Below are 23552 nucleotides of genomic sequence, written 5' to 3'. Positions count from 1 at the left end.
CTTCGCTTCTGGCTGCTTTTGCTTAACTTGAGGCCCTCGAGATCATCCAAGTTGTTGTGTCGAAAGTTCATTCCTTTTCTTTGCTGAGTCCTAGTGTTCCATCCCGCAGACACCACGTGGGTCTGGACCCTGGGTCACTTCTTGCTTAGACTGAAATGAACACAGAGGCTATGAGCACCTGTCACAGGCCATTGGATGGACAGCCACGGTCATTTCTCTTGGGGAAATACTCAAGAGTGGAACGGCCGAGTCCCGTGTAACTAACTCTCTGTTTAACTTTATAAGAAACCACCAAACTGCTTTCCACAGTGGTCTCATGGTCTTACAGCTAAGCTGGAGAAAGGGGGTGGCTGGGTGCCCTCACCAGCGCTCCGAACTCTGTGGTCCAGACTTGTAGTTGCTGGAGGCACGAGGGGGGGGGGCGGGGGGGCAGGTAGCACAGAAGGACAGACTGGGAGTTTGGGATTAGCAGGTGCGAGCTAGTCTACATAGACTGGAACAAGGTCCTACAGTATACTATAGTACGGAGAACTGAATTCGATATCGTGTGACTAAACCATGACAAAAAAGAATATGAAGAAAGTGTGTGTGTGTGTGTGTGTGTGTGTGTATAAAACAGAATCACTTTGCTATATAGCAGAAATTAACACAACTTTGGAAATCAATTATACATCAATAAAATAAACTGAAGAAACAAAACTCTCTGGTGGATCCATTAGTATTGACATTGAGCCTAAGCTCACTCTGCTCACTGCAGGACAGACCAATAAATCCAGAGAGGATGGAGATGCCGCTGTGGCGCAGTGGGCTAAGGATCTGGGATTGCTGCCGCTGTGGCCTATGCCACAGCTGCGCCTGGGAGTTGATCCCTAGCCCAGGAATTTCCATATGCTGTCCCAGGTGGCAAAAGTAAATCCATCAATAAAAATAGATCCAGAGACAAGTTGGTGGGGCAAGGAGTAAGAGAATGCTTGCTGAACTGAGAGGAGGGCAGACCAGTGCCTCCGAGGGCCACCTTCCCGCAGGCCGGCCTCCTTTTATACAGAGGAGGGGAGGGGGCGGGGCCCCCTGAGATGCTGACCAATGGCTGAGCCAGACCACGCCCCGGGGCGGCCCCGCCCCCGTGGCCATCTCCTATCACTGACGGTGTCTCCCCTCCCCCACCCCAGGTGATCCGGACGGACACGTTCAAGCACCTGCGACACCTGGAGATCCTGCAGCTGAGCAAGAACCTGGTGCGCAAGATCGAAGTGGGCGCCTTCAACGGGCTGCCCAGCCTCAACACCCTGGAGCTGTTCGACAACCGGCTGACCACGGTGCCCACGCAGGCCTTCGAGTACCTGTCCAAGCTGCGGGAGCTCTGGCTGCGCAACAACCCCATCGAGAGCATCCCGTCCTACGCCTTCAACCGCGTGCCCTCGCTGCGCCGCCTCGACCTGGGCGAGCTCAAGCGGCTGGAGTACATCTCGGAGGCGGCCTTCGAGGGCCTGGTGAACCTGCGCTACCTCAACCTGGGCATGTGCAACCTCAAGGACATCCCCAACCTGACGGCCCTTGTGCGCCTGGAGGAGCTGGAGCTGTCGGGCAACCGGCTGGACCTGATCCGCCCGGGCTCCTTCCAGGGCCTGACCAGCCTGCGCAAGCTGTGGCTGATGCACGCCCAGGTGGCCACCATCGAGCGCAACGCCTTCGACGACCTCAAGTCGCTGGAGGAGCTCAACCTGTCCCACAATAACCTGATGTCGCTGCCCCATGACCTCTTCACGCCCCTGCACCGCCTCGAGCGCGTCCACCTCAACCACAACCCCTGGCACTGCAACTGCGACGTGCTCTGGCTGAGCTGGTGGCTCAAGGAGACCGTGCCCAGCAACACTACGTGCTGCGCGCGCTGCCACGCGCCCGCCGGCCTCAAGGGGCGCTACATCGGCGAGCTGGACCAGTCGCACTTCACCTGCTACGCGCCTGTCATCGTGGAGCCGCCCACGGACCTCAACGTCACCGAGGGCATGGCCGCCGAGCTCAAGTGCCGCACCGGCACGTCCATGACCTCCGTCAACTGGCTGACGCCCAACGGCACCCTCATGACCCACGGCTCCTACCGCGTGCGCATCTCCGTCCTGCACGACGGCACGCTCAACTTCACCAACGTCACCGTGCAGGACACGGGCCAGTACACCTGCATGGTGACGAACTCGGCCGGCAACACCACCGCCTCGGCCACGCTCAACGTCTCGGCCGTGGATCCCGTGGCGGCCGGGGGCGCCAGCGGCGGCGGCGGGGGCGGCCCCGGCGGCGGCCCCGGGGGCGCCGGCGGCAGTGGCGGCGGCGGCGGGGGCAGCGGCGGCTACACCTACTTCACCACGGTGACCGTGGAGACCCTGGAGACGCAGCCGGGAGAGGAGGCCCTGCAGCCGCGGGGGACGGAGAAGGAGCCCCCGGGGCCCACGACGGACGGCGTCTGGGGCGGCGGCCGGCCCGGGGAGGCGGCCGGCCCGGCCTCGTCGTCCACCACGGCGCCCGCCCCACGCTCGTCGCGGCCCACGGAGAAGGCGTTCACGGTGCCCATCACGGACGTGACGGAGAACGCCCTCAAGGACCTGGACGACGTCATGAAGACCACCAAGATCATCATCGGCTGCTTCGTGGCCATCACGTTCATGGCCGCCGTGATGCTCGTGGCCTTCTACAAGCTGCGCAAGCAGCACCAGCTCCACAAGCACCACGGGCCCACGCGCACCGTGGAGATCATCAACGTGGAGGACGAGCTGCCCGCCGCCTCCGCCGTGTCCGTGGCGGCCGCCGCCGCCGTGGCCGGCGCGGGGGGCGTCAGCGGGGACAGCCACCTGGCCCTGCCCGCCCTGGAGCGCGACCACCTCAACCACCACCACTACGTGGCGGCCGCCTTCAAGGCTCACTACAGCAGCAACCCCAGCGGCGGGGGCTGCGGGGGCAAGGGCCCGCCCGGCCTCAACTCCATCCACGAACCTCTGCTCTTCAAGAGCGGCTCCAAGGAGAACGTGCAAGAGACGCAGATCTGAAGCCGCCTGTCGCACGGACGGGCCCTGCCCGGGGCAGCTCGGGGCAGGCAGCTCGGAGCCCCAGCTGGGTCCGGACCGCAGGGCGGCTCTCCCCAGCCAGGACAGGGGCGGGGCTGGAGCCCCCGGGGTTCCGGCCCCGCCGCCCCTCCCCGGCGGCGACCGCGACCGCGACCGGAGGGCGCGCAGGATTCGGGGGAAGGGGCCGGAACCCCCGGCCTTTCCTCCTCGCTCTCCCCACCGACCACTCCGGCCCTCCGCCTTCCCGGGGAGAGAGGAGCTCTCTGGAGGGGTGTTCCCTCCCCTCGGCCCCGACAGCCCTCCTTTTACGGTTCATTTTTTTTGCAGTTTGACGCCTGTCCCCCGTCCCACACTTCCGCCCTGGAAACTGAAGAGACAGCCACGACGGCAGAGCCACCGGACACCCTGGCCCTTTCCCGCCCCAGGCGAGTCCACCTCCGGTCCCCGGCCCCCGGGGGCTGCGGGTGGGGCGGCCTCAATCCGCCCCCGCCCTGGCCCCCGGCCCCCTCCTGCCCCACAGACTCTTTTGATACTGAAGGGAGGTTTGCGTCAACGACTACCTGCTCTGTAATTACTTTAAAAAAAAAAAAAAAACACGGAAAAAGTAAAAAAAAAACTTTTTTGGGGGGTCACGAAAGCATGAGAGCAAACAAAGGGTACGGGGGTAGGGGGCAAGTGCCTGGCGGGAAAGGCAAGTGGGGCAGCCCCTGCAGAGAAGGCCCGCCGCCCTCCCAATGGCTTCGGCCCCTGCCCCTCACCTCGGAGGCCCCAGAGCCGGCCTGGGGCACCCAGCACACCTGGGTGTTTAATCTCCCTGCACCCCCTTTCGAGGCAGGTCCTGGGGTCCTCTCCCCGCCGCCTCCCACTTCACCACAGAAATGCAGGGGCTGTGGTTACATGGTGCCCCAGACTGGGTGTCTCAGAACAACAGAAATTTAGGGGCTTAGGTCTGGAGTCCAAGGTCAAGGTGTGGGCGGGGCTGTGCTCCCTCTGGAACCTGTAGGGGAGGGTCCTTTCCTGCCCCTTCCAACTTCTGGTGGCCTCAGATATTCCTTGGCTTGGAGCAGGGGTTTCCCCCGCCCCGCGGCCCTGCCGCCTCCCATCTCCACAGGGAGTTCTCTCTGTGTCTCCACATGACCTTCCCTCTGGGTACGTCTCTGGGTCCGAATTTTCCCTTTTTATAAGGACACCAGTCAGACTGGATTAGGGACCCTCCGCAACTCCAGTACGGCCTCATCTCAATCATCTGCAAAGAACCTCTTTCCAAACAAAGGCACACCCACTTTGACAGGAGGCGAGGATGCAATCCAGCCCATCACGGAGCCACACCAGAGCGGGTCTGTCTCCACTGCAGACCCATTCAGGACCCTGCCTTGGTGAAAGCATTGAAGGGGAGGGGCGGAGTGAGCAGGGTGGGCCAGGGCGGTGGGGGGTGCTCTAGCCGCAGCTGGGGCCTGTGGGGCCAACAGGACTGCACATCGGTCACACACAGACCCCTCAGAGGGACAAGAGCCAGCGAGTGGGAGCAAATGCCAGGGATTGGCCAGGACAGCGGGCAGCTGCTGGTGGAGCAGGGGGAGGCCAAGGGCCAACATTTCAGCCTCCAGAGGGCAACTGCCCACAAGGGCTACCGTTTCATGCTGTCTAGACAGGCAGAGGCCAGTGGAGGCAGGCGTGACCTTACAACACCTTTTCACTCAGGATGAGCCACTGCTCTGTGCAGACATAGCCGTGGCCATACAGGGGCCCCCTTCCTCCCCTCCTTCCAGCCTGGGCCCGCTCCCCTACACAGCAGGCCTGGCACATGCGCAGGACGGCCAAGCCCAGGGGCGTCCACAACTGATGTCCACAACCGAAAGCGGGGTGGGCAGGAAGCCCCCTGCCACCCCACCCGGGGGCCCCTTGTGCCCTGAGAGGGCCTGAGCCGGGCCCATATGCCTGGCCCTGCGCCGCCTCCCTGCCTGTTTCTGCCCCCACAGCATCTTATCTCTCCCCCACCTGGGGCTCTTCAAGCAAATTCTTCCCTTATCGGCCGTGGCAGCCGCCTCTGGGACATGTCTGGGGTCCCCGACCCTATCTGTCTGGCTTGTCTGCTCTCAAGGCCTGTCGACTCCGAACTCTTGTCTCAAGTGATGCCTGGCTCCCTCCTCGCTCCGCTCCCTCTTTCATGCGCTCTTTCTCACTCGTCCTCTTTCAGGGCCTCATCCTGGTTGCCATGGCAACGCTGCAGCGGGTACCAGGTGGTTGGGGGCAGGGAGCCGACACTGCCGCAGCCTCCGCCATTTCCGATGCCAGGCACCCGCGAGGCGCAGTGGCTGGGGCTCATTGAGGGGGGCGCTCGGGGCCTCCACGAGCCTCACAGGCTGCTCCTTGGCCATGGAGGTGGGGGGAAGGGAGGGATGGGCATGGGAGTGAGACTATGAGGGGGATGGTGGAAGCTGGTGGCATCGTGGCTGGGGGAGGGGAGGACAAGGTGAGAGAAGTCAAGGTGAACAGAGGAATGATCAGACTGGAGGAAGGAAGGTTCTGGAGGGGGGCTGGGGGAAGGGACCCTCCATGGGAGCTGGAGGAGGGTTGGGGGCCACTGAGACTAGGGTGAGTCCAACTCCAGCTCCTGCTGCCTTGCAGGGAAACGGGCACGGCCAGGCCAGGCCTCCCTCAGACCTTGGGGTAGGGAGGAGACGAGGGCCTGACCTGGTTGGGGGCAGAATGGCAGCCAGCCCAGAGGCGGCAGGGTGGAGGCGAGAGGGCTGGAGATCCGGGAAGAGGTGGAGAGACGCAAGGAGCTGAGAGATCGGAGCCAGAGAACCAAGGGAGGAAAACACGGAGGAGGGAGGCTGATGAGGGACACGGGTGCCAAGGCGCAGGGGAAGTGGCCGCAAGGGTGGGAAAACACAGGCGCAAGCTCCCAGCCTTCTCTACCCCCACCCCAAGCAGGATGCGGTTTCCATGACAACCTGGCCAGCCAGAAAGGGGGGCAGGGGACTGCAGAGGAAATTTTCCACATCAGCAGGAAAAGAGGATGTGATGCAGAGAAGGAATGGGCTGGGTATGGGGGGCTGGCAGGGGGGACAAACTCAGGGCCCCAGAACCCCAGACCATCATGCCCAGTGCCCCCCCAGATTCTCATCCCGCCCCCACGCGGCACACCCACACCCCCACCTCTGGGCCGCTGCCGGAGGAAGGGGGGAGGTTCCGGAGAGGCTCAAGGGTCAAATGTCCAAAGATCAACTGCTGCCCAAACCTTCAGTGGGGGTGGGCAGTGGGTAGCCAGCAGCCGGTGGAGCTCAGCCCCCTGACCATCACACCCAAGGGCATGGCCCTCGACCAGGTCCCAAGGAAGGTGGGCATAGTGGGCTACGGCCGCCTCGGTGAGTCCATGACCGTCTGGGGCCTCTTCCCCAGCCCCTTTCTGAAGCTTCCAGAGCCCCTGTGCCTTCCACGCACATATCTTCCATCTCTGTCTCGATCAGCGGCCGGCTGATTCTGTGTCTGCCTGAGCACCTCCCGTTCCCCACCGCGGGGCTCTGTCCCCTTCTCTCTGAGTCTCTTCCCCTCTCCCCAGGGCAGTCCCTTGTCTCCCACTTGCTGACTCAGGGACCAGAACTGGGCCTCGAACTCGTTTTCGTCTGGAACCGTGACCCAGGACGAATGGCGGGGAGCGTACCCCCTTCCTTGCAGCTCCAGAACCTTGCTGCTCTCGGGGAGAGGTCAGTGACCTTGCCCTAGAGAGTGGGACTCTTTGAAGCTCCTCTTCTGGCTCCCTTGGGTGCTGTGTGCTCTCAGGAGAGTCTCTCACCCTCTCTGGGCTTTGGTTCACCCAAATGTGAAATAGGACAAGATTCCAGCCCATTTCCCCTCCCCGGCCAGGGCGAAGAGGGACAGGCCTCCATAGACTCAGGGAATCTGGGGAGGGGAGCTCTATTATGTCTTCAAGGCCTTCCCCCCTCCCCTCCCCATTCCCAGGCACCCTGACCTTGTGGTGGAAGTGGCCCATCCCAAAATAATCCACGAATCTGGGGCAGAGATCCTGCGCTACGCCCATCTCCTGGTGAGCCCTGCCTCTTTTGCCTTGGCACCACCCCCCTCTAAATGGGATCCGTCACCTGACCTCAGCCCTGCCCCGCCTTCATCTTCCCCAGGTGGGCTCCCCCTCGGCCCTGGCTGACCAGGCCACGGAGCTGCGGCTCCTGGAGGCCTCGCATCGCTGGGGCCACGCTGTGTTCGTGGCCCGAGGTGCCCTGTGGGGCACTGACGACATCACCAGATTGGACGAAGCCGGAGGCCTCCAGGTGAGGGTCCGCTGGGCTCCCCGGGAACTGGAAAGGGCCAACAGAGATCCCTAGCCCCCCTGACCCTGGCTCTCACTTCCAGAGCCTCCGAGTCACCATGGCCACACACCCCAATGGCTTCCGGCTCGAGGGACCCTTGGCTACAGTGCACAGCACCGGGCCTCGCACCGTGCTCTATGAAGGCCCTGTCCGTGGGCTCTGCCCCTTTGCCCCCCGAAATTCTAACACCATGGCAGCTGCTGCCCTGGCCGCCCCCAGCCTGGGCTTTGACCGTGTGATTGGGGTGCTTGTGGCTGATTTCAGGTGAGCCAAGCTGAGCAGGGGGTCTGGGCTGGGCCCAGGCCAGTAGCACTGATTACCTTCCTTGCCTCAGCCTCAAGGACATGCACGTGGTGGATGTGGAGCTGAGCGGCCCCCCAGGCCCGACAGGCAGAAGCTTTGCTGTGTACACCCACAGGGAGAACCCGGCTGAGCCCGGTGCTGTCACTGGCTCTGCCACTGTCACCGCCTTCTGGCGCAGCCTCCTGGGTGAGGCCAGGTTCCTCCCCAGCGCTAGTGGTCCCTCACCCCAAGCCCCAGGCTCTTGTGCTCTGCAGAGCTTGCATCTCAGGTGTTGCCTCGGTCTGAAGTTCTGATTCTGTCTTAATTGATTGATCGTTGTTTCTGAGTCTCCTTAACCCTGCGCGCGATGACGCTGAATCTTTTTAGATCTCTCTCTGTTGTCCAAGTTTCCACGCTCTCAGCCTCTGTGTCCCCCTCTCTCTGGGACCCTACCAGGTGTCCCTGTCCACCCTCACGGTCTCTGTCCCTCTATCTCTGGAACTTTGGTCCCTCTCCTTAGGTCGCTGGGCCCCTCTGGGTCTCAGGCTCTCCCTCTAGGTCTTCCTCGATCCCCACCTTGGCCTGTCCCTTCTTCCAGGTGTCTGTCACTCCTCATCTCTCTGTCTGAGCCTTTCATTCCCGGTTATCTCCCCCGCAGGCTGCTGCCAGCTCCCCTCCAAGCCGGGGATCCATTTCTGCTGAGAAGCCTCCTCCTTCCCATAAGGACATCCTTGTCTCATGTACTTCCTCACCACTGTCCTGCTCCTACCCCGGCCTCGGTGTCTCCACACCTCCCTCGTGTCTCAGTAAATATTGGAGGCTCTTTTCCCGGCATGGTCTGGTGTCTGATCACTTGTTCCCCTCCCGTGACGTCACGCTGCGTCTTCACACTAGGCCTGACGCCACCACATGGAGCGGGCAAACAGGGACGCGCGAACCTACGCACTACATTTCCCATGATCCTCTGAGCAGCAGGGGGCGTGGCAGTGGGAGAAGGAGAGGCCGCTGAGGGCACATTTCCGGGACTCGCCGCAGGGACCGACGGAAGTTGTAGTCCCGCGTTCTCCGGGCGAGAGCGGACTTCCGGGCCACGCTGCCCGGAAGTTCCATGCGGAGCAGGCGCGCTCCCGAGGGTCGCCGGGAGTCGTAGTCCGGCTCGTGGGGGCCGCCGGGAGCTGTAGTCGGTCCCGCCTGGCCAGTCAGCGCGGTGTTTGTTGCCCGCCTTGCTCACGGAGCCCAGAGCCACCGCCCAGGGGGATGCGGGAACCCCCGGTTCGGAGGAACAGAGAGGCAGGCGGGGTGAAGGGCGTTGCCAGGCAACGGGCGAGCGCTACGGTTGGGGTACGGGTCGGGAAGAGGGCTCTTTTACTTGCTGTCGGGGAGGGGGCCCTGTTGCCAGAGGACCAGAGGAGAGAACGCTGTTGTTTAGTGACAGGGAAGGGGAGTCTTCTGTTGCTAGGCAACCAGAAGAGACCCTGTTAGCTAGACACGCGAGAGGAGGATTCCTCTATTGCTAAGTAACCAGAAGAAAGTCTGGTTACCTACTGGGGTGGAGGGGTCTGTGTTGCTAGGTAGCTGGAGATGAAGCCTGTTACCTAGGGACAGGGGAGAGGGTTTCTTTGTTGCTAGGTGACCATAGGGAACCTTTCACTTAGGGATGTGACAGGAGTGGTCCTCTGTTGCTAAGTGAGCGGAAGAGCGAGCTTTTTTCCTAGAAATAGGGGATGGAGATACTCTGCTGCCAGGACAGCCGAATCAGTGGCCCAGTGGCCCCTCAGGCTGCATGAGCCCCAACTCAATGACAGTGCCCACCCACCCCCCCCGGCCCCGGACCTGCTGGCAGGCTGGCCTTCCAGATCCCAGGTCCCTGAGTACCTTCTCTCCCCACTCCCTCAAGGAGGAGCCGAGGACGGCATGTCCCAGGCCCCAGGAGCTCAGCCAAGCCCACCCTCCGTGTACCACGAACGGCAACGCCTGGAACTCTGTGCCGTCCACGCCCTCAACAACGTCCTGCAGCAGCAGCTCTTCAGCCAGGAGGCTGCCGATGAGATCTGCAAGAGGTGACCATCACCCCCCCCATACCCTGGAGAAGCAGGGCTCACAGAGGCGAGCAACCCACCTGGGTCTCAGAGCAAGGTGGGGGCAGAGCTCTGGGGGTTTCTGCTGCCCTATCTCATAGCTGGGCTAGACCCTGGGGCTCAAAGATTGAGATGTTGCCTCGTGCACCTGTTTGTCCCCCTGGCCTCAGCCTCAGGTGGTCTCACCCTGTTATCTGGGCCATCGCCCTCACTCTTCTCTGGCCTCCCAGCTCCCAATTTATTTCGTTCAGTCCCAGCTACACAGCGTCCGGTTCTGACCCTGCTCCTCTGCTGCTCCCAGCCCTCCCATGGCTCCCTAGCACCCCAGAAGAAGGCCCAAGCTCTGCAGTCTTGTGCTCTGATCCCCGCTTGTCTCTGCAGCTCCTCTCAAAGCAAATTCCTCTCCAGGCCCTGAATGGACCCCACCACGGTGCCTCTGGGCCTTTTCATGTGCTCTTCGTTCCTTCTTTCTTCCCTTTTTTTAGGGCCACACCCATGGCATATGGAGGTTCCCAGGCTAGGGGTTGAATCCGAGCTACAGCTGCGGGCCTACGCCACAGCCACAGCCACGCAGGATTCAAGCCACATCTGTGACCTACACCACAGCTCATGGCAACACCAGATCCTCAACCCACTGGGCAAGGCCAGGGATCAAACTCGCATCCTCATGGATACTAATCGGATTCGTTTCCGCTGCACAACGGGAACTCCCCAGGCTTTTCTTTCTGCCTGGCACAGCTTCCTCCTCTTGGCAGCCTGAAAGGCCCCTCCTCGCTATTCAAGTTTTCAGACACCCCTTTTTGTCTTTCTGCCTCCTCTCTGTCCCCACAGCTCTGGTCCCATCATCTCCTGGACCCTCCCCTCAGCCTGCGTGATCCTACGCCCAGAGGTGGCCCTGTCCCCACATCCCTTGTCACAGTCCTCCCATGGCCCTGTCCCCCAGCATCCTCAGGCAGATTCCCAGCCCCTCAGCCTGATTATTTTAGAATCTATTCATTCTCTCTGTCATTCAGAGCAGGAATCAATCACCTCTTTCATGGAAGGCCACACTGGAGGTCCAGAGACAGCTCTGTCCTGAGGGAAGCCAGGGAAACAGATACCCAGAAAAATCCGACACAACGCTCCCCTCTTCGGCCCCTCCCCCTGCCCCGCCCACCAAGGGCCCAAAGACAGAACAAAGGTGCCAGTTGTCCAGAGGAGGAGGGCTCAGAGAGACAAGCGGTGGTGGGGCAAACTTCTGGGGCTGGGGGACAGCTGGAGGAAAGGCTGGGCGGCAGGAGCACAGATGTTGGGGAGAGGTGGCCGTGCAGTGATGGGTGGGGCCTGAAGCTAGGAGGCCAGCAGGGGCCAGACCGCTCAAGGCCTCCAAGACGAGGCTGAGAGGCCGGGGCGCTCCTGGGGTGCCAGGGGAGCCAGGGAGGGCTGGCGGCAGCGCCGGGGGTAGAAGGAGCCCCCAGGCCCATGGGAGAGGGCCTTGGTGGCGGAGGTTGGATGCTGAGTGAGGGGCCAGGCGGAGGAGGGCAAGGCCAGAGCAGAGAGCTCTGGGTCGAGGACAGGGCACCTAGCCTTGAGGTCAGGGCTGGAGAGAGTTGGGGCACAGGAGGAGCAGGGCTTGGGTTGAAGAGGGGGAGAATCCCAAGGCCGGGTGACTCGCAGGCCTGGGGACTCTTTTGCTTGGTAGGGTGCGGGAGGCCTTTCCAGGGAACCCCAACTCAGGCCCTGCCCACCGCCCAACCAGGTTGGCCCCAGACTCCCGGCTGAACCCCCATCGCAGCCTCCTGGGCACCGGAAACTATGACGTCAACGTGATCATGGCCGCCCTGCAGGGGCAGGGCCTGGCCGCTGTGTGGTGGGACAGAAGGAGGTGCGACCCAAGACCCCAAGTCATGTGCACCGAGCTCGGCTCAGTGGTGTGGTGCGGTGGTGGTCAGAGCGAAGGGAAAGGGGTGGGGGGTGGGCAGGAGAGGGAGGAAGGCGTGGATGGGTGGATAATGGCTGGCAGCAGACTGAGGGATTGGGGACGGTAGAGGGGTGACCAGAGGGTCTGTGGGGTGAGGGGTTGGGGATGGTAGAGGGGTGACCAGAGGGCCCTTGGAGCGAGGAGTTGGGGATGGTAGAGGGGTGACCAGAGGGTCTGTGGGGTGAGGGGTTGGGGACGGTAGAGGGGTGACCAGAGGGCCCGTGGGGTGAGTTGATGGCTAGATGATGGGTTGACTGATGGTAACTGGATGAGAAAATGGACTATGAATGGGTAGTTGGGGGTTGGGATGTGTGAACGGATGGGTGGTGTGTGGATGAGAGAATAAAAGATGGATGGTGGATACCAAATGGGAGACTGAGTGGGTGGGTGGGTGGATGGCTGGTTGGGTGGATGCATCAAGAGTGGGTGGATGGTCTGCAGTTCCCGTTGTAGCGCAGTGGAAACAAACCCGACTGGTATCCATGAGGATGCAGGTTCGATCCCTGGCCTCGCTCAGTGGGTTAAGGAGCCGGCGTTGCTGTGAGCCGTGGTGTAGGTCGCAGACACGGCTCAGGTTCCACGTGGTTGTGGCTGTGTGGGTGGATGGTGGACACATTGTTGGGTTGGCGGCCGGCTCGTGGTTGATGGCATCAGTGGGCAGGTGCCGAGTGGGCGAGCAGCAGGTGGGTAGTCGGACGGTGGATGCTTGTCAGACGGCTGGGAGATCCGCGTCAGGGGGTGGGGGCAGGCGGTGTATAATGGATGGAGAATGGGCGGAATCCACAGTAGACGTGCCGAGAGTGGGTGGGGAATGGGCCGGATGGCGGAGAAATTGTTGGAAGGTGGGGGGCGGGTGGTGGTGGGCTGAACAGTGAAAGGGGAGTTGGGTGCTGGGGGTTGGCTGGGTCGGTGGCTGGGGGGGATGGGTAAGGCGGATGGCGAGGGGCGAGTTGTTGGGTCGGTGGCTGCCTGGGAGGCTGGGTTGGGTGCAAGGAGGCAAAGGGTGGAGAGTCGGGTCCCTGGGTGGGCCTGGCGGCCACCGCTGCCATCAACCCTCCCCAAACGCTCAGTAATGCCGGCCCAGTGGGCACGGGCCGAGGAGCAGGCCCTGACCGTGGTGTCCCTGCCCCACTGCGCAGGCCCCTGTCCCAGCTGGCGCTGCCGCAGGTGCTGGGGCTGATCCTGAACCTGCCCTCGCCCGTGTCGCTGGGGCTGCTGTCCCTGCCGCTGCGCCGGCGGCACTGGGTGGCCCTGCGCCAGGTGGGTGGCGTCTACTACAACCTGGACTCCAAGCTGCGGACGCCCGAGGTCCTGGGGAACGAGGACGGCGTCAGGTGAGGGGGTGACTCTGGGCCGTGCACCAGACCCCGCTCCTGGGAGGCAAACCCTGGGTCCCCCAGACCTCAGCCTCCGCCCCCCCGTCCCCCGTTTCTCCACCCAGGGCCTTCCTGGCGGCCGCGCTGGCTCAGGGCCTGTGCGAGGTGCTGCTGGTGGTGACCAAGGAGGTGGAGGAGAAGGGCTCCTGGCTGCGGACAGACTGACCCTGAGGAGGAGGGGGCACAGCTGCCTGCCTGGTGTGGCCCCTGTGTGTGGGGAAGGGCCAGGTCCGGCCCCTCGTGGACCCCTCCCCGCACCCCTGCCCCGATGCTGCCTCCGCCACCTCAATAAACCCGCTGATTTGCTCCCGACCTGGCCCGTGTCTCCCCGGGGCCCCAGCCCTCCAGTTCCTCCAGTTTATCAGGGAGGCCCAGGCGGGCCTGGCCGGGCTCTCTGCCACCTCCCGGCGTGGCCACCTCACGCGGGTCCCTCAGCTCGCGGGGCCCCACGTTCCTCATCAGGGGGCCCAGGGGGAGACACATCCAAACCCTGGTGCGCTGGGGGCAGGGCGAGACCAGGAGCAGACAGACCAGAGCGTCCTGGCGGCCGTGCCGGGGAGGAGGCCAGCATTTGCCTCTTGATTTCTAGTTCGGCTGCCGATGCCAGTCGGGGCCCCAAAAAATATCCAGGTCCTCACCGTCCCCAGACCCTATGAATATGCTCAGACGTGGCAAAGGGGGACAAAGGTCACCAAGCCACTGACCTTAACATTGGGAAATGGGGAGTTCCCACTGTGGCTCAGTGGGTTAAGAACCTGACATGAGGTCCATGAGGATGAGGGTTGGATCCTCGGCCACATTCAGTGGGTTAAGGATCCAGTGTTGCTGCAAGCTATGGTGTAGGTTGCAGATGCGGCTCACATCTGGTGTGGCTGTGGTGTAGGCCGGCAGCTGCAGCTCCTAGCCCGGGAACTTCCATATGCCATGGGTGCAGCCAAAAAAAAAAAAAAAATTGGCCCCTGTAATCCCGAGGGCCCTTAAATGTGGAAGGAGGAGTTCCCTGGAGGCCAAGTGGTTAAAGATCCGGCCTTGTCACTGCTGTGGCACAGGTTCAATCCCTGGCCGGGGAACTTCCACATGGCCAGGTTGTGGCCAAAAAAAAGGGCGGGGGGGGGTGGGAGAAAGGGGCTTTGAGGAAGGACGCAGGTCAGAGAGAGGCTCCGTGGTGGGGGAGGGGGGCTTGGAAACCAAGAGGGGGTCACAAGCCAGGAGAAGCAGCACCCCCCCCCCCATCTAGGAGCTGGAACAGGCAAGGAAACGGCTTCTCCCCCAGGCCTCCGGGAGGAGCCAGCCCGGCCCACAGCTTGACTCTAACCCAGTGAGACTCACTTTGGACTTCGACCTCCAGAAATGTAAGAGAAGCAACGTGTGTTGCTTTCTTTTTTAATACTTTTTATTAGAGGATAGTTGGTTTACAGTGTTGCGTCAATTTCTGCTGTATAGCGAAGACCCAGGTACACACATGCATACGTTCCCTTTCTCCTATCGTCTTCCATCCCGGTCTAACCCAAGAGACTGGACAGAGTTCCCTGTGCTGTACAGCAGCACCTCATTGCTTATCGTCTAAATGTCATAGTTTGCATCTACCAACCCCAAACTCCCCGTCCATCCCACTCCCTCCCCTCCCCCTCGGCCACCACAAGTCTGTTCTCTATGTCTGTGTGTTTCCATTTTGTAAACAGATTCATTTATGCCGTATTTTAGAGTCCACATATAAGTGATATCGTATGCTATTTGTCTTTCTCTTTCTGACTGACTTCGCTTAGTATGAGAGTCTTTAGTTCCATCCATGTTGCTGCAAATGGCATTATTTTGTTCTTTTTTATGGCTGCGAAGTATTCCATTGTGTATATGGACCACATCTTCTTAATCCATTCATCTGTCAATGGACATTTAGGTTGCTTCCAGGTCTTGGCTCTTATGAAGAGTGCTGCAGTGAACATGGGGGTGCATGGGTCTTTCTGAATCACAGTTTTGTCCAGATAGATGCCCAGGAGTGGGATTGCTGGGTCATAGGATTGTTCTGTATTTAGTTTTCTGAGGAACCTCCATACTGCTTTCCATAGTGGTTGTACGAATTTACATTCTCACCAACAGTGTAGGAGGGTGCCCTTTGCTCCAGCAATTGTTATTTGTGGACTTATTAATGATGGCCATTCTGATCTGTGTGAGATGGTACCTCATTGTAGTTTTGATTCGCATTTCTATAAAAATTAGTGATGTTGGGAGTTCCCTTCGTGGCACAGCAGAAACAAATCTGACCAGGAACCATGGGGTTGGAGGTTCGGTCCCTGGCCTCGCTCAGTGGGTTAAGGATCTGGCGTTGCTGTGAGCTGTGGTGTAGGTCACAGACGCAGCTCTCATCTGGTGTTGCTATGGCTGTGGCATAGGCCGGTAGCAACAGCTCCAATTCGACCCCTAGCCTGGGAACCTCCATATGCTGCCGGTGCGGCCCTAAAAAGACAAAAGACAAAAAAAAAATTAGTGATGTGGAGCATTTTTTCATGTGCCTACTGGCCATCCGTCTGTCTTCTCTGGAGAAATGTCTATTTAGGTCTTCTGCCCATTTTTCGATTGGGTTGTTTGTTGTTGAGTTGTATGAATTCTTTGTATATTTTGGAGATTAAGCCCTTGTCAGTTGCATCATTTGCAATTATTTTTTTCCATCCTGCAGGTTGTCTTTTCGTTTTTCTATTTGTTTTGTTTTTTTATGGTTTCCTTTGCTTTGCAAAAGCTTTTAAGTTTGGTCAAGTTCCACTTGCTGATTTTTGTTTTGATGTCTATTGTCTTGCGAGACTGACCAAAGAAAACATCTGTACAGTTTATGGCAGAGAATGTTTAGCCTGCTTTCTCTTCTAGGAGTTTCATGGTGTCTTATGTTTATGTCGTTAAGCCATTTTGGGTTTATTTTTGTGCATGGTTTGAGGGTGTATTCTAGTTTCATTAATTTGCAGGCAGCTGTCCCGTTTTCCCGGCACCACTTGCTGAAGAAACTACCTTTTTCCCATTTCATATTTTTGCCTCTTTTGTCAAAGATTGAATGACCGTAGGGGTCTGGGTTTATTTCTGGGCTCTGGGTTCTGTTCCATTGGTGTGTCTGTTTCGGTACCAGTACCACACTGTCTTGATTGCTGTAGCTTTGTAATAGTGCCTGAAGTCTGGGAGAGTTATGCCTCCTGCATGATTTTTTTTTTCCTTCGGATTGCATTGACAATTCTGGGTCTTTTATGGTTCCATATAAAATTTTGGATTGTTTGTTCTAGTTCTGTGAAAAATGTCATGGGTAACTTGATAGGGATGGCATGGAATCTGTAGATTGCTTTGGGTAGTATGGCCGTTTTAACAATATTAATTCTTCAAATCCAGGAGCACGGGATATTTTTATGTGTATTGTTTTTAAGGCACTAGCTTTGTTAGAGCAGCCAGAGGAAAGGACTATGGCATTAGATTTCCTTAGGGTAGTGGAGGAGTTCCCTGGTGGCCTAGCAGCTAAGGGTCCGGCATGGTCAGGCTACCAAAAAAGGAGGGGGGCCGTGGAAGGTGTCCCTGAGCAAACACTGAAAAATGGGGGAGGAGGGAGCCAGAGGGAGGGCTGCAGGAGAATCATTCCAGGCAGAGAAGAGCCAGTGCAAAGGCCCTGAGGTAGGCTGGTGTGGCGAGAGCCGAGCGAGCAGCTGAGTGAGTCAGGAAGAGAGGGTGGAGGGGAAGATGGTGCCCAGTAGGATTTGAGCAGAGGAAAGATAGGCTCCTACTGGGGGTCTTTTTTTTCCCCAGTTCTCACCTAAGCTGCCCCCCTCCAGTCCCATACCTTCTCGGGGGACTCACTGTCCCTCCCTGCCTTCCTGTCCTGGCGGCCCCAGCACTGGGTCTGGTCCATGCAGCCAGGTGCCTGCCCTCCCCGCTTCCAGGCTGGGAGGAAGACAGGAGGGGATGTACGTGAAGCCCCCAGTCCCAGTGTGGGAGTGGGTTAATGGGGGTCCCCTGGGACAATGTGGGGGCCACAGGAAGGGGAGGGGACCTGGGGGCTGGCTCTAGAAGACTGAAGGGGCCTCTCCAGGGAGCCAGTGAGAGGGGAGTGAGGGGCCGCTCCAGAATTAGAAACAGCCCTGGAATGTTGAGGTGATAAGAGATAAGGCTGGATCCTGGCTGGGCCCTCAGCCCACAGGGCCTCCCAGAACAGCTGAGGGGCTCCCCCCAACTCCAGAGCTGGGGGCGGAGCTGTGAGCAGGGGGGCTGGTCAGTCCTGGTGCAGAAGGAACCCTCTGGTACCCCATGGAGGCAAGCTGGAGGCAGGGAGGACAGGGAGGAGGCTGAGGGTCCCGGTGGGAAAGGAGGAGACCTGAGCCAGGACAAGAGAGGTGACAAGAGAGTCAGCTCTGGGCCTGGCAGGCTCTAGGGGTGAGAGAGATGGGCAGGAAAGGAGGTACCCAGGTTCTGGCCCTGGGCCGTGGGGGACAGGGGGGGCCACCCCAAACAGATGGGACCCTGAGAGGAGGAGTGGGGGTGAGGGACATGCTGTGCTCAGCGGGATGTAAGGGGTATCACAGGCTGGGGACCTCAGGGGAGGGGGACCAGGGGCAGGGACTCAGGAGATGGCTTCAGGGGTCACAGGCCTGACCCAGGAGGCATGAGCATGTGTGCGGGAGGGAAGTGGGCAAAAGAGGAGCCTGGGCGAGGGCGGGTCCTCCCCAGGCGCTGGGCAGAGGCTGCAGGCGGCAGGCAGGCAGGCAGGCTGGGCTCTGCCCGGACAGTTAATTCATCCAGGAGACGCTGGCGCGGGGGGGGGGGAGATGCTGCAGGACACGGACCCTGAGGTGACAAGGGACGTGAGCTTGGCAGGGGCTGGTTCCCAAGATCTCAGAGGGCAGAGGGTAACTCGTAAAGCGAAAAGTCCAGCAGCACAGGAGGGGAGACTGCAGCGGCCTGGACACCCCAACTCTGGGGGCACCACCCACCCCCAGTCTCCGAGTCCCTCTGTCCCTCCCTTCATGTCTTTCTCTTGGTCTCTCTTTCTGGGTGTTTCTGTCTCTCTGTGTCACTCGCAACCTCTGTCTCTTGCCTCTGTCGCTCTGGGCGCCCCCCTGCCCTGTGCCTGTCGCCTGTCCCATCTGGTCACAGACAGCCTGGCGCGGCTCCCTGAGTGTTTCTATTCCTGGCCCTGAGTGACCTCCCCAGGTGCCTTCTCAGCAGTGGCCTAATATGGTCCTAGTGGGAGCCGCAGGGCGAGGGTGGGACCAGGGGCGGGGAGCATGGGGGTCCCCGCAGCCTCCCCCCTGTGCCCAGCCCCCCTCAGGCGCCAACCCCTCCTGCTGTGCACGGGCTGGGCCTGCAGGCAGATTGAGTGCTTACTGTTTGCCCCTCAGGGTGGGTGCAGACTGCTCCAGACAGCCTCACGGGCCCTGCCGGCACCCCGCTCCTCGCAAGGCCTCGGTCCCACTGTCCCTTGTCCCCAGGTCCCCAGGTTGGTCTCAGGATGGTGGTGGGGCTCCCAGGGTCCCCAGGTGACCTACTGGGGGCGCCCCACGCAGACCTCAGGGGGCCTCTGGGTGCCTGCCTGGCTGCTGGAGGGGAGGAGGGGGGCCGCAGTCACGCAGCAGGTGCAGGGGGAGGTGACAGCTGTCCCGTGCCCCCTGGGTGCTGACAGCTGAGGCCCGATTTAGCTCTCGGAGCCCGGGGCTGGCCAGATAAGGTGGTGGGGGTGCAGCCCCGCCCCCAAGGCACCCCTTAAATTGCGCGGTCCGGCCTCCAGGGGGGCAGCCGCCAGCGATGCCAGGTGAGAGGGGGCCGCGATCCTTCCCGACTCCCCGCCCTTGGGCCCGCGCAGCGGCTGCCCCTCTCCGGCCCTCCTCTGGCCGCCGGCTCTCCCTCTGGTCCCGCCGGCTCTCCTGGCTCTTCCCACCTCAGACCCTGCAGCGCTCCGTTTCTCCCTCCAGTTTCTCACTCTGCTTCTGTCCTGCTTCCTCTCCTCCCCGCCACCCGCTCACCTCTGGCTCTGTCTCTCTCAGCTCTGTCTCTTCTCTGTGTAGCTCTCCCTGGCTCTTTCTCCCTTCCTTCTCTTTCTTTTTTCTTTTTTTTCCCTTTCTTCCTTCCTTTTCCTTTCTCTGGCCTCACCCATGGCTTGCGGAACTTCCCAGGCCAGGGATCAAACCCTCCCCACAGCAGCGACCTGAGCTGCTGCAGTGACAGTGGCAGGTCCTTAACTGGCTGCGCCACAGGGGAACTCCCTCTTTCTTCATCTGTCCCTGACTTTTTATCTCTCTGTCTCTCGCTTTCTCTGATCCTTCTGCCCGTCTCTCTCCCTGCGCCCAGTCTCTGTGGGTCTCTGGCCCTCTCCCCACTTTGCTCTTGGTCCCCCTGTCTCCCGAACTCCACCCGGTCTCTCTGACCCCACCTCTCCAGCTCCCCGATGGCAGCCGCCGGGCCCTCTGTTGTGGGTTCTGCTGAATAAAGCTGTTTCTGTCCTCACCTCTCCGCTCCCCTCGCCTCCTTTCCTTTCTCACTCCTCTGCCTCTGAGCTCAGCACCCTGCCCTGATCCTGGGAGGGTGGGGGTCCCCAACCAGGGGCTGCTCCCTCCCAGAGCCTCGAGAGACCTCAAGAAACAGGGGTGACAGATGGGGGAGAGGAGATGGGGAGCAAGAGAGATGGCGCAGAGGGAGAGACAGAGAGAGACAGGGACAGCCAGAGCGCCACCGGGGTCTGGACTCAGAGACGGGGGAGCCAGTGCGACCGCGGACAGCAGGACCTAGAGACGCTGGGGGACACGGAGAGTGAGACCGGGAGACCCAGAGTCAGAGATCAGGCAGTGCCCGGCCTTCCCCCAGACACAGCAGCCCCCCTCCCCCTCCCACCAGGCGGTGCCAGGCGGGGACAACAGGCCCTTGTCCCAGTGCCCGCGGGGCCGCTGGGGGTGGGGGGCTCCCTTCCCGGGTCTCCTGCTTTCTGCGTGGCCAGGCTTGGGGACAGGCATGTTATGCAGCACCTGCTGGATGTGCCTGAAATGCCTCCAGACACCCTCTTATCTCCCGGGTCCCCTCCTCTGTGCCCTCTGCCTGCTCCTCCTGTACCTCTGGCTCCCTTCCTTGGAAGACATGGACATGTATTAAGTTCCCAGTGTTTGCCAGGCAATTTCCATACACTGTCTCTGCACCCCTTATACTCTTTTGTTTTTGCTCTCCTGTCCCTTCCACCCTCTTTCTTTTCCCTTCTTTCTGATCTGCCTGGTTTCTCCTGGAAAGGATGGGCATTTATTGAGCACCTACTGTGTGCCACACTAGGAATTGACAAACCCGGTCTCCTCTTTTTTCTCCCTCATTCTTCCTTCCTTCTCTATTCAATTCCTCTCCTTTCTGTCTGCTCCCTCCTAGGCAAGGGAATGAATATATTCTGAGCACCTACTGTGTGCCAGGTAGATTACACACCTCCCCCTTCTTCACACCCTCTTCCTCCCCCGTCCTCCCGTCTTTCTCAGCTCCCTGCTCTCTACCAGGGCACATTTATTGAGCATGTATGGTATGTCAAACAGTCGCTTCTGCTCTCTCTACTCCCCTCTCGCCCCTTCATCTCCACTGACCTGTGGTCTCTGCTGTCCTCTGACTCTTTTGGTCTCTGCCAGGAGAGGACATGGGCATTTACGGAGCACCCCCTGTGTGCCAAGCAATCTCCTTCCACTCCCTCTCCTCAATTCTCCCTTTTCCTGCACTGTGCCCTTTCTTGGAAAGAGAACAAGCAATTATGGAGCACCTATTGTATGCCAGGCAATTAACAACACACTACTCTTTTCTCCCTGCCCCTTTCTCCTTTCATTCTGACAGCTTCTCCCTCCCTGTGTTCTCTGAGCCTTCTTTAGGGAAGCATTTATTGAGCACCTCTTGAGTGCCCCAGGATTTGCCCACACTGCCTTCTCCGGTTACCTCCTCCCTTCTGTTCTGCCTGTCCTATCACCTTCTCAGCTGACCTTTCTTTCACCTGTGTCTTCCTCTTGTTCTCTCTCCTCCAAGGAAGACAATGTGCATTTGAGTACCTCCTGTATGCCCACACACTCTTCCTCATTTCCTCTTTTTCCTGGCTCCTGCTCTCCTGCTTCTCCTCATCCTCTCCACCCTGTCAGCTCTCTCCTGGGAGAGGAACTAGGCACATAATGAGCACCTGCTGTGTGCTTCTCCTCATATCAGCTGTCCTGGCTTGCCTTACAGGCTCTGCTCTCTTCTCTCTCCCTCTGGGTTTGCTTTCCTCCTCCTGGCCTCCTCTGTGCTAGTTGCCTGGGATGGGAATGGATGTTTATTAAGTGCCTACTGTGTGCTAGCTGTTTTACCTACGTCGCGTCCCTGTCACAGCTTCTCTTGTTCATTCTCTCTGTTGGAGTCGTCCCCCTGCCCCCGGCCACACCCCTCCATTTCTGCCTGCCTTCTTGCTCCAGGAGAGGGGACTGACACTTAAGAGCACCTACTGTATGCCTGGCAGTTTCCACCCCGGCCCTCTCTCCTCAGGCTGTCTTTTCTCCCCTGCTCTTCTCTGCGGTGATTTCTTTCCTTCCTCTCCGACGTGGCTTCTCTCTCCTGAGGGAATGATCACCAACTGTGTGCAAAGCGTTCCCGCCTCAGCTCTCTCCTCCCCCCTCCCTTCTTGCTTTGCTCTCTACCAGGAAAGGGAGGGGCACTAATGAAGCACCAACTGTGTGCCACCTCTCCTTAAACCCCGTGCTTTTCCCTGCTCTCACCCTCGTCTTGCTCTTCCTTCCCAGCAGTGGATGCACTCGGTTCCGGCGGGAGGCGTCTGTAGAAGAGCCCCATCTCCTTCCGTCACGGTGCTGGGCAGAGAAACGAGACGACCAATTGGGGTTCCAACTTTATTTCCTCGGGGTGGGGTGTAGGGACAGGAAGAGGGACTGAAGGAGACCAAGAGGGAAAGTAGGATAGAAAATGCTGGAACAGTGCTCACGGGAAGGGCACTGATTCTTCTTCCTCTTCTTCTTCTGGGTTGTTGCCCTCTTGTCCCCCCACCCCCCCAACTGGCAGCCAGGGAAACTGAGGCTCAGGCGGGCTCCAGGGTCTCCTCCCTCCTTGGCCTCAGGGTTTCTCTCTCTCTTCTCTCCCCCTCCCTCTCACCTCCTCCTCCCTCCCATTCTCTCCTCCGCTCTGCCAGCTCTGCCCCGTGGCTGCTCTGTGACTTGCAGGCCGGCTCCCCACAGGCATCTCCTGCACCCTGTCTTGTCATTCCGTGTCCCCCCCACGGGTCCGTCTCTATCATCCGTCCAGCTGTCTGTCTCCAACCCACTTGCTCACAGCTTTTCTCTCTTCCTCTCACCAGCCTTCCGACCTGCTTCTCAGAGCTTCCTCCTCTCCCCCCCCCCCCTTCTCTCTCACGCACTCCTCCCTCCCTCCCTGCTTCCCGTTGTTTCCCCTGCTCACCACCGGTGCTCGGGGTCTCTCTGGAAGCCTTTCTGCTCTCCCTCCAAACTTTGTCCCTTGCCCTTTCCCTGCTCCCACCCACTTTGTCCCCCAAGTGACAGGGGGGTGGGGGACAGGCCCTTCCGGAGGGCACGGAGGATCCTGTGCTCTCGGGGTCCCCTTTGTTCCTCCCATCGCCTCTCCTCTTGACTCCATCTGCTTCCCTTCATATCCTCGCGTTCCCTCGTCTTTTTGTGTGTCTTCTTTGCCTTTTCTAGGGTGGCACCCGCGGCATATGGAGGTTCCCAGGCTAGGGGTCAAATCGGAGCTGTAATAGCCGCCGGCCTACACCACAGCCACGCGGGATCCTGAGCCGCGTCTGCAACTTACACCACAGCTCATGGCAACGCGGGATCCTTAACCCACTGAGCAAGGCCAGGGATCGAACCCGCAGCCTCATGGTCCCGCAGCCTCATGGTTCCTAGTCGGATTCGTTAACCACTGAGCCACGACGGGAACTCCTTCTCAGTGAGTTCTTTTACTCCTCCTCCTCCATCCATCTCCTCTGCCCCTCCCTGGCCACTGCCTCTGTCTCTCCTCCCACCCCCCACCTGGGGTTTGCCCCCCCTATTCCCGTCCCCCGGCCCAGCCCGGGAGGCCCCCTCCCTCGGCACAGACGGTCCTGTGATGGCTGTTTCGCAGTTTAGGGGAATTCATTTCACGTCCCGCCAGGGCCTGGGAGCTCGGCTGCACGTTGGCGTCCGCCTGCAGCTCCTGGTTAAACGGGGACACGGGACACGGTCCCGCGACTTGGAAGGGCGCGTGTTCACCCGGGAGGCGGCACCCCCACCCCCGGCTCCCGGTCTCCCCGCCCCTCCTCTCGCCCCACTCAGCCGCCTGCCCGCCCTCCCTCGCCGCCTTCTCGGCACCCTTCCCTCCTCTCCCGGCCCTTCCTCCGCTGGGGGTCTCGGAACCCGCCCAGTTCACACGCTGGCTCTCTGCCCGCGGCCTCCGCCCTCCTCCGCTCCCTCCCTTCCCGGCCTGCTCCCCTCCCCTCCAGCTCCTCCCTTTCCTCCTCAAAA

At 60.3% G+C, this 23552-nt stretch overlaps 3 protein-coding genes across 19 annotated transcripts in view; all 3 read left to right on the top strand.

Annotated features, from left to right (window-relative positions):
- LRRC4B (leucine rich repeat containing 4B) overlaps positions 1-4459 on the top strand; it is a 44010-nt gene extending 39551 nt beyond the window's left edge. For all 5 annotated transcript variants that reach the window (XM_047792244.1, XM_047792242.1, XM_047792241.1 and 2 more), the window contains one exon: positions 1170-4459. In XM_047792244.1, coding sequence (XP_047648200.1) covers positions 1170-3038 — 1869 coding nt within the window. In that variant the 3' untranslated portion in view covers positions 3039-4459. The remainder of the gene's footprint in view (positions 1-1169) is intronic.
- Positions 4460-5614: 1155 nt separating this feature from the next.
- Positions 5615-8751, top strand: ASPDH (aspartate dehydrogenase domain containing). 4 transcript variants are annotated; one of them, XM_047790176.1, is made up of 7 exons: positions 5615-6427; positions 6622-6766; positions 7023-7107; positions 7199-7348; positions 7431-7651; positions 7722-7876; positions 8328-8503. In XM_047790176.1, the coding sequence occupies exons 1-7, from the start codon at positions 6097-6099 to the stop codon at positions 8369-8371; spliced, it is 1131 nt and encodes a 376-aa protein (XP_047646132.1). In that variant the 5' UTR covers positions 5615-6096; the 3' UTR covers positions 8372-8503. The 4 variants fall into 4 exon arrangements, with proteins under 4 accessions (XP_047646132.1, XP_047646134.1, XP_047646131.1 ...); XM_047790178.1 differs by lacking the exon at positions 8328-8503 and having other exon boundaries at positions 5615-6105; positions 7722-8321; XM_047790175.1 differs by lacking the exon at positions 8328-8503 and having other exon boundaries at positions 7722-8321.
- An 81-nt stretch (positions 8752-8832) lies between these two features.
- On the top strand, positions 8833-22897 carry JOSD2 (Josephin domain containing 2). Of its 10 annotated transcripts, none has more exons than XR_007136289.1 (7): positions 8833-9010; positions 9567-9805; positions 11486-11611; positions 12847-13041; positions 14357-14435; positions 18447-18544; positions 22868-22886. XR_007136289.1 is itself a non-coding variant. In XM_047790184.1 (6 exons), the coding sequence occupies exons 1-5, from the start codon at positions 8927-8929 to the stop codon at positions 14403-14405; spliced, it is 693 nt and encodes a 230-aa protein (XP_047646140.1). In that variant the 5' UTR covers positions 8833-8926; the 3' UTR covers positions 14406-14435; positions 22868-22897. The 10 variants fall into 10 exon arrangements, 6 of the variants coding, with proteins under 6 accessions (XP_047646140.1, XP_047646138.1, XP_047646137.1 ...); XR_007136288.1 differs by lacking the exon at positions 22868-22886 and adding an exon at positions 21825-22781; XR_007136286.1 differs by lacking the exons at positions 18447-18544; positions 22868-22886 and adding an exon at positions 13149-13311 and having other exon boundaries at positions 14321-14435.
- Positions 22898-23552: the final 655 nt, after the last annotated feature.

The sequence above is a fragment of the Phacochoerus africanus genome, chromosome 8 (assembly GCF_016906955.1).
Source record: "Phacochoerus africanus isolate WHEZ1 chromosome 8, ROS_Pafr_v1, whole genome shotgun sequence".
Taxonomy (NCBI): Eukaryota; Metazoa; Chordata; class Mammalia; order Artiodactyla; family Suidae; genus Phacochoerus; species Phacochoerus africanus.
This window is presented reverse-complemented; position numbering and strand designations above follow the sequence as displayed.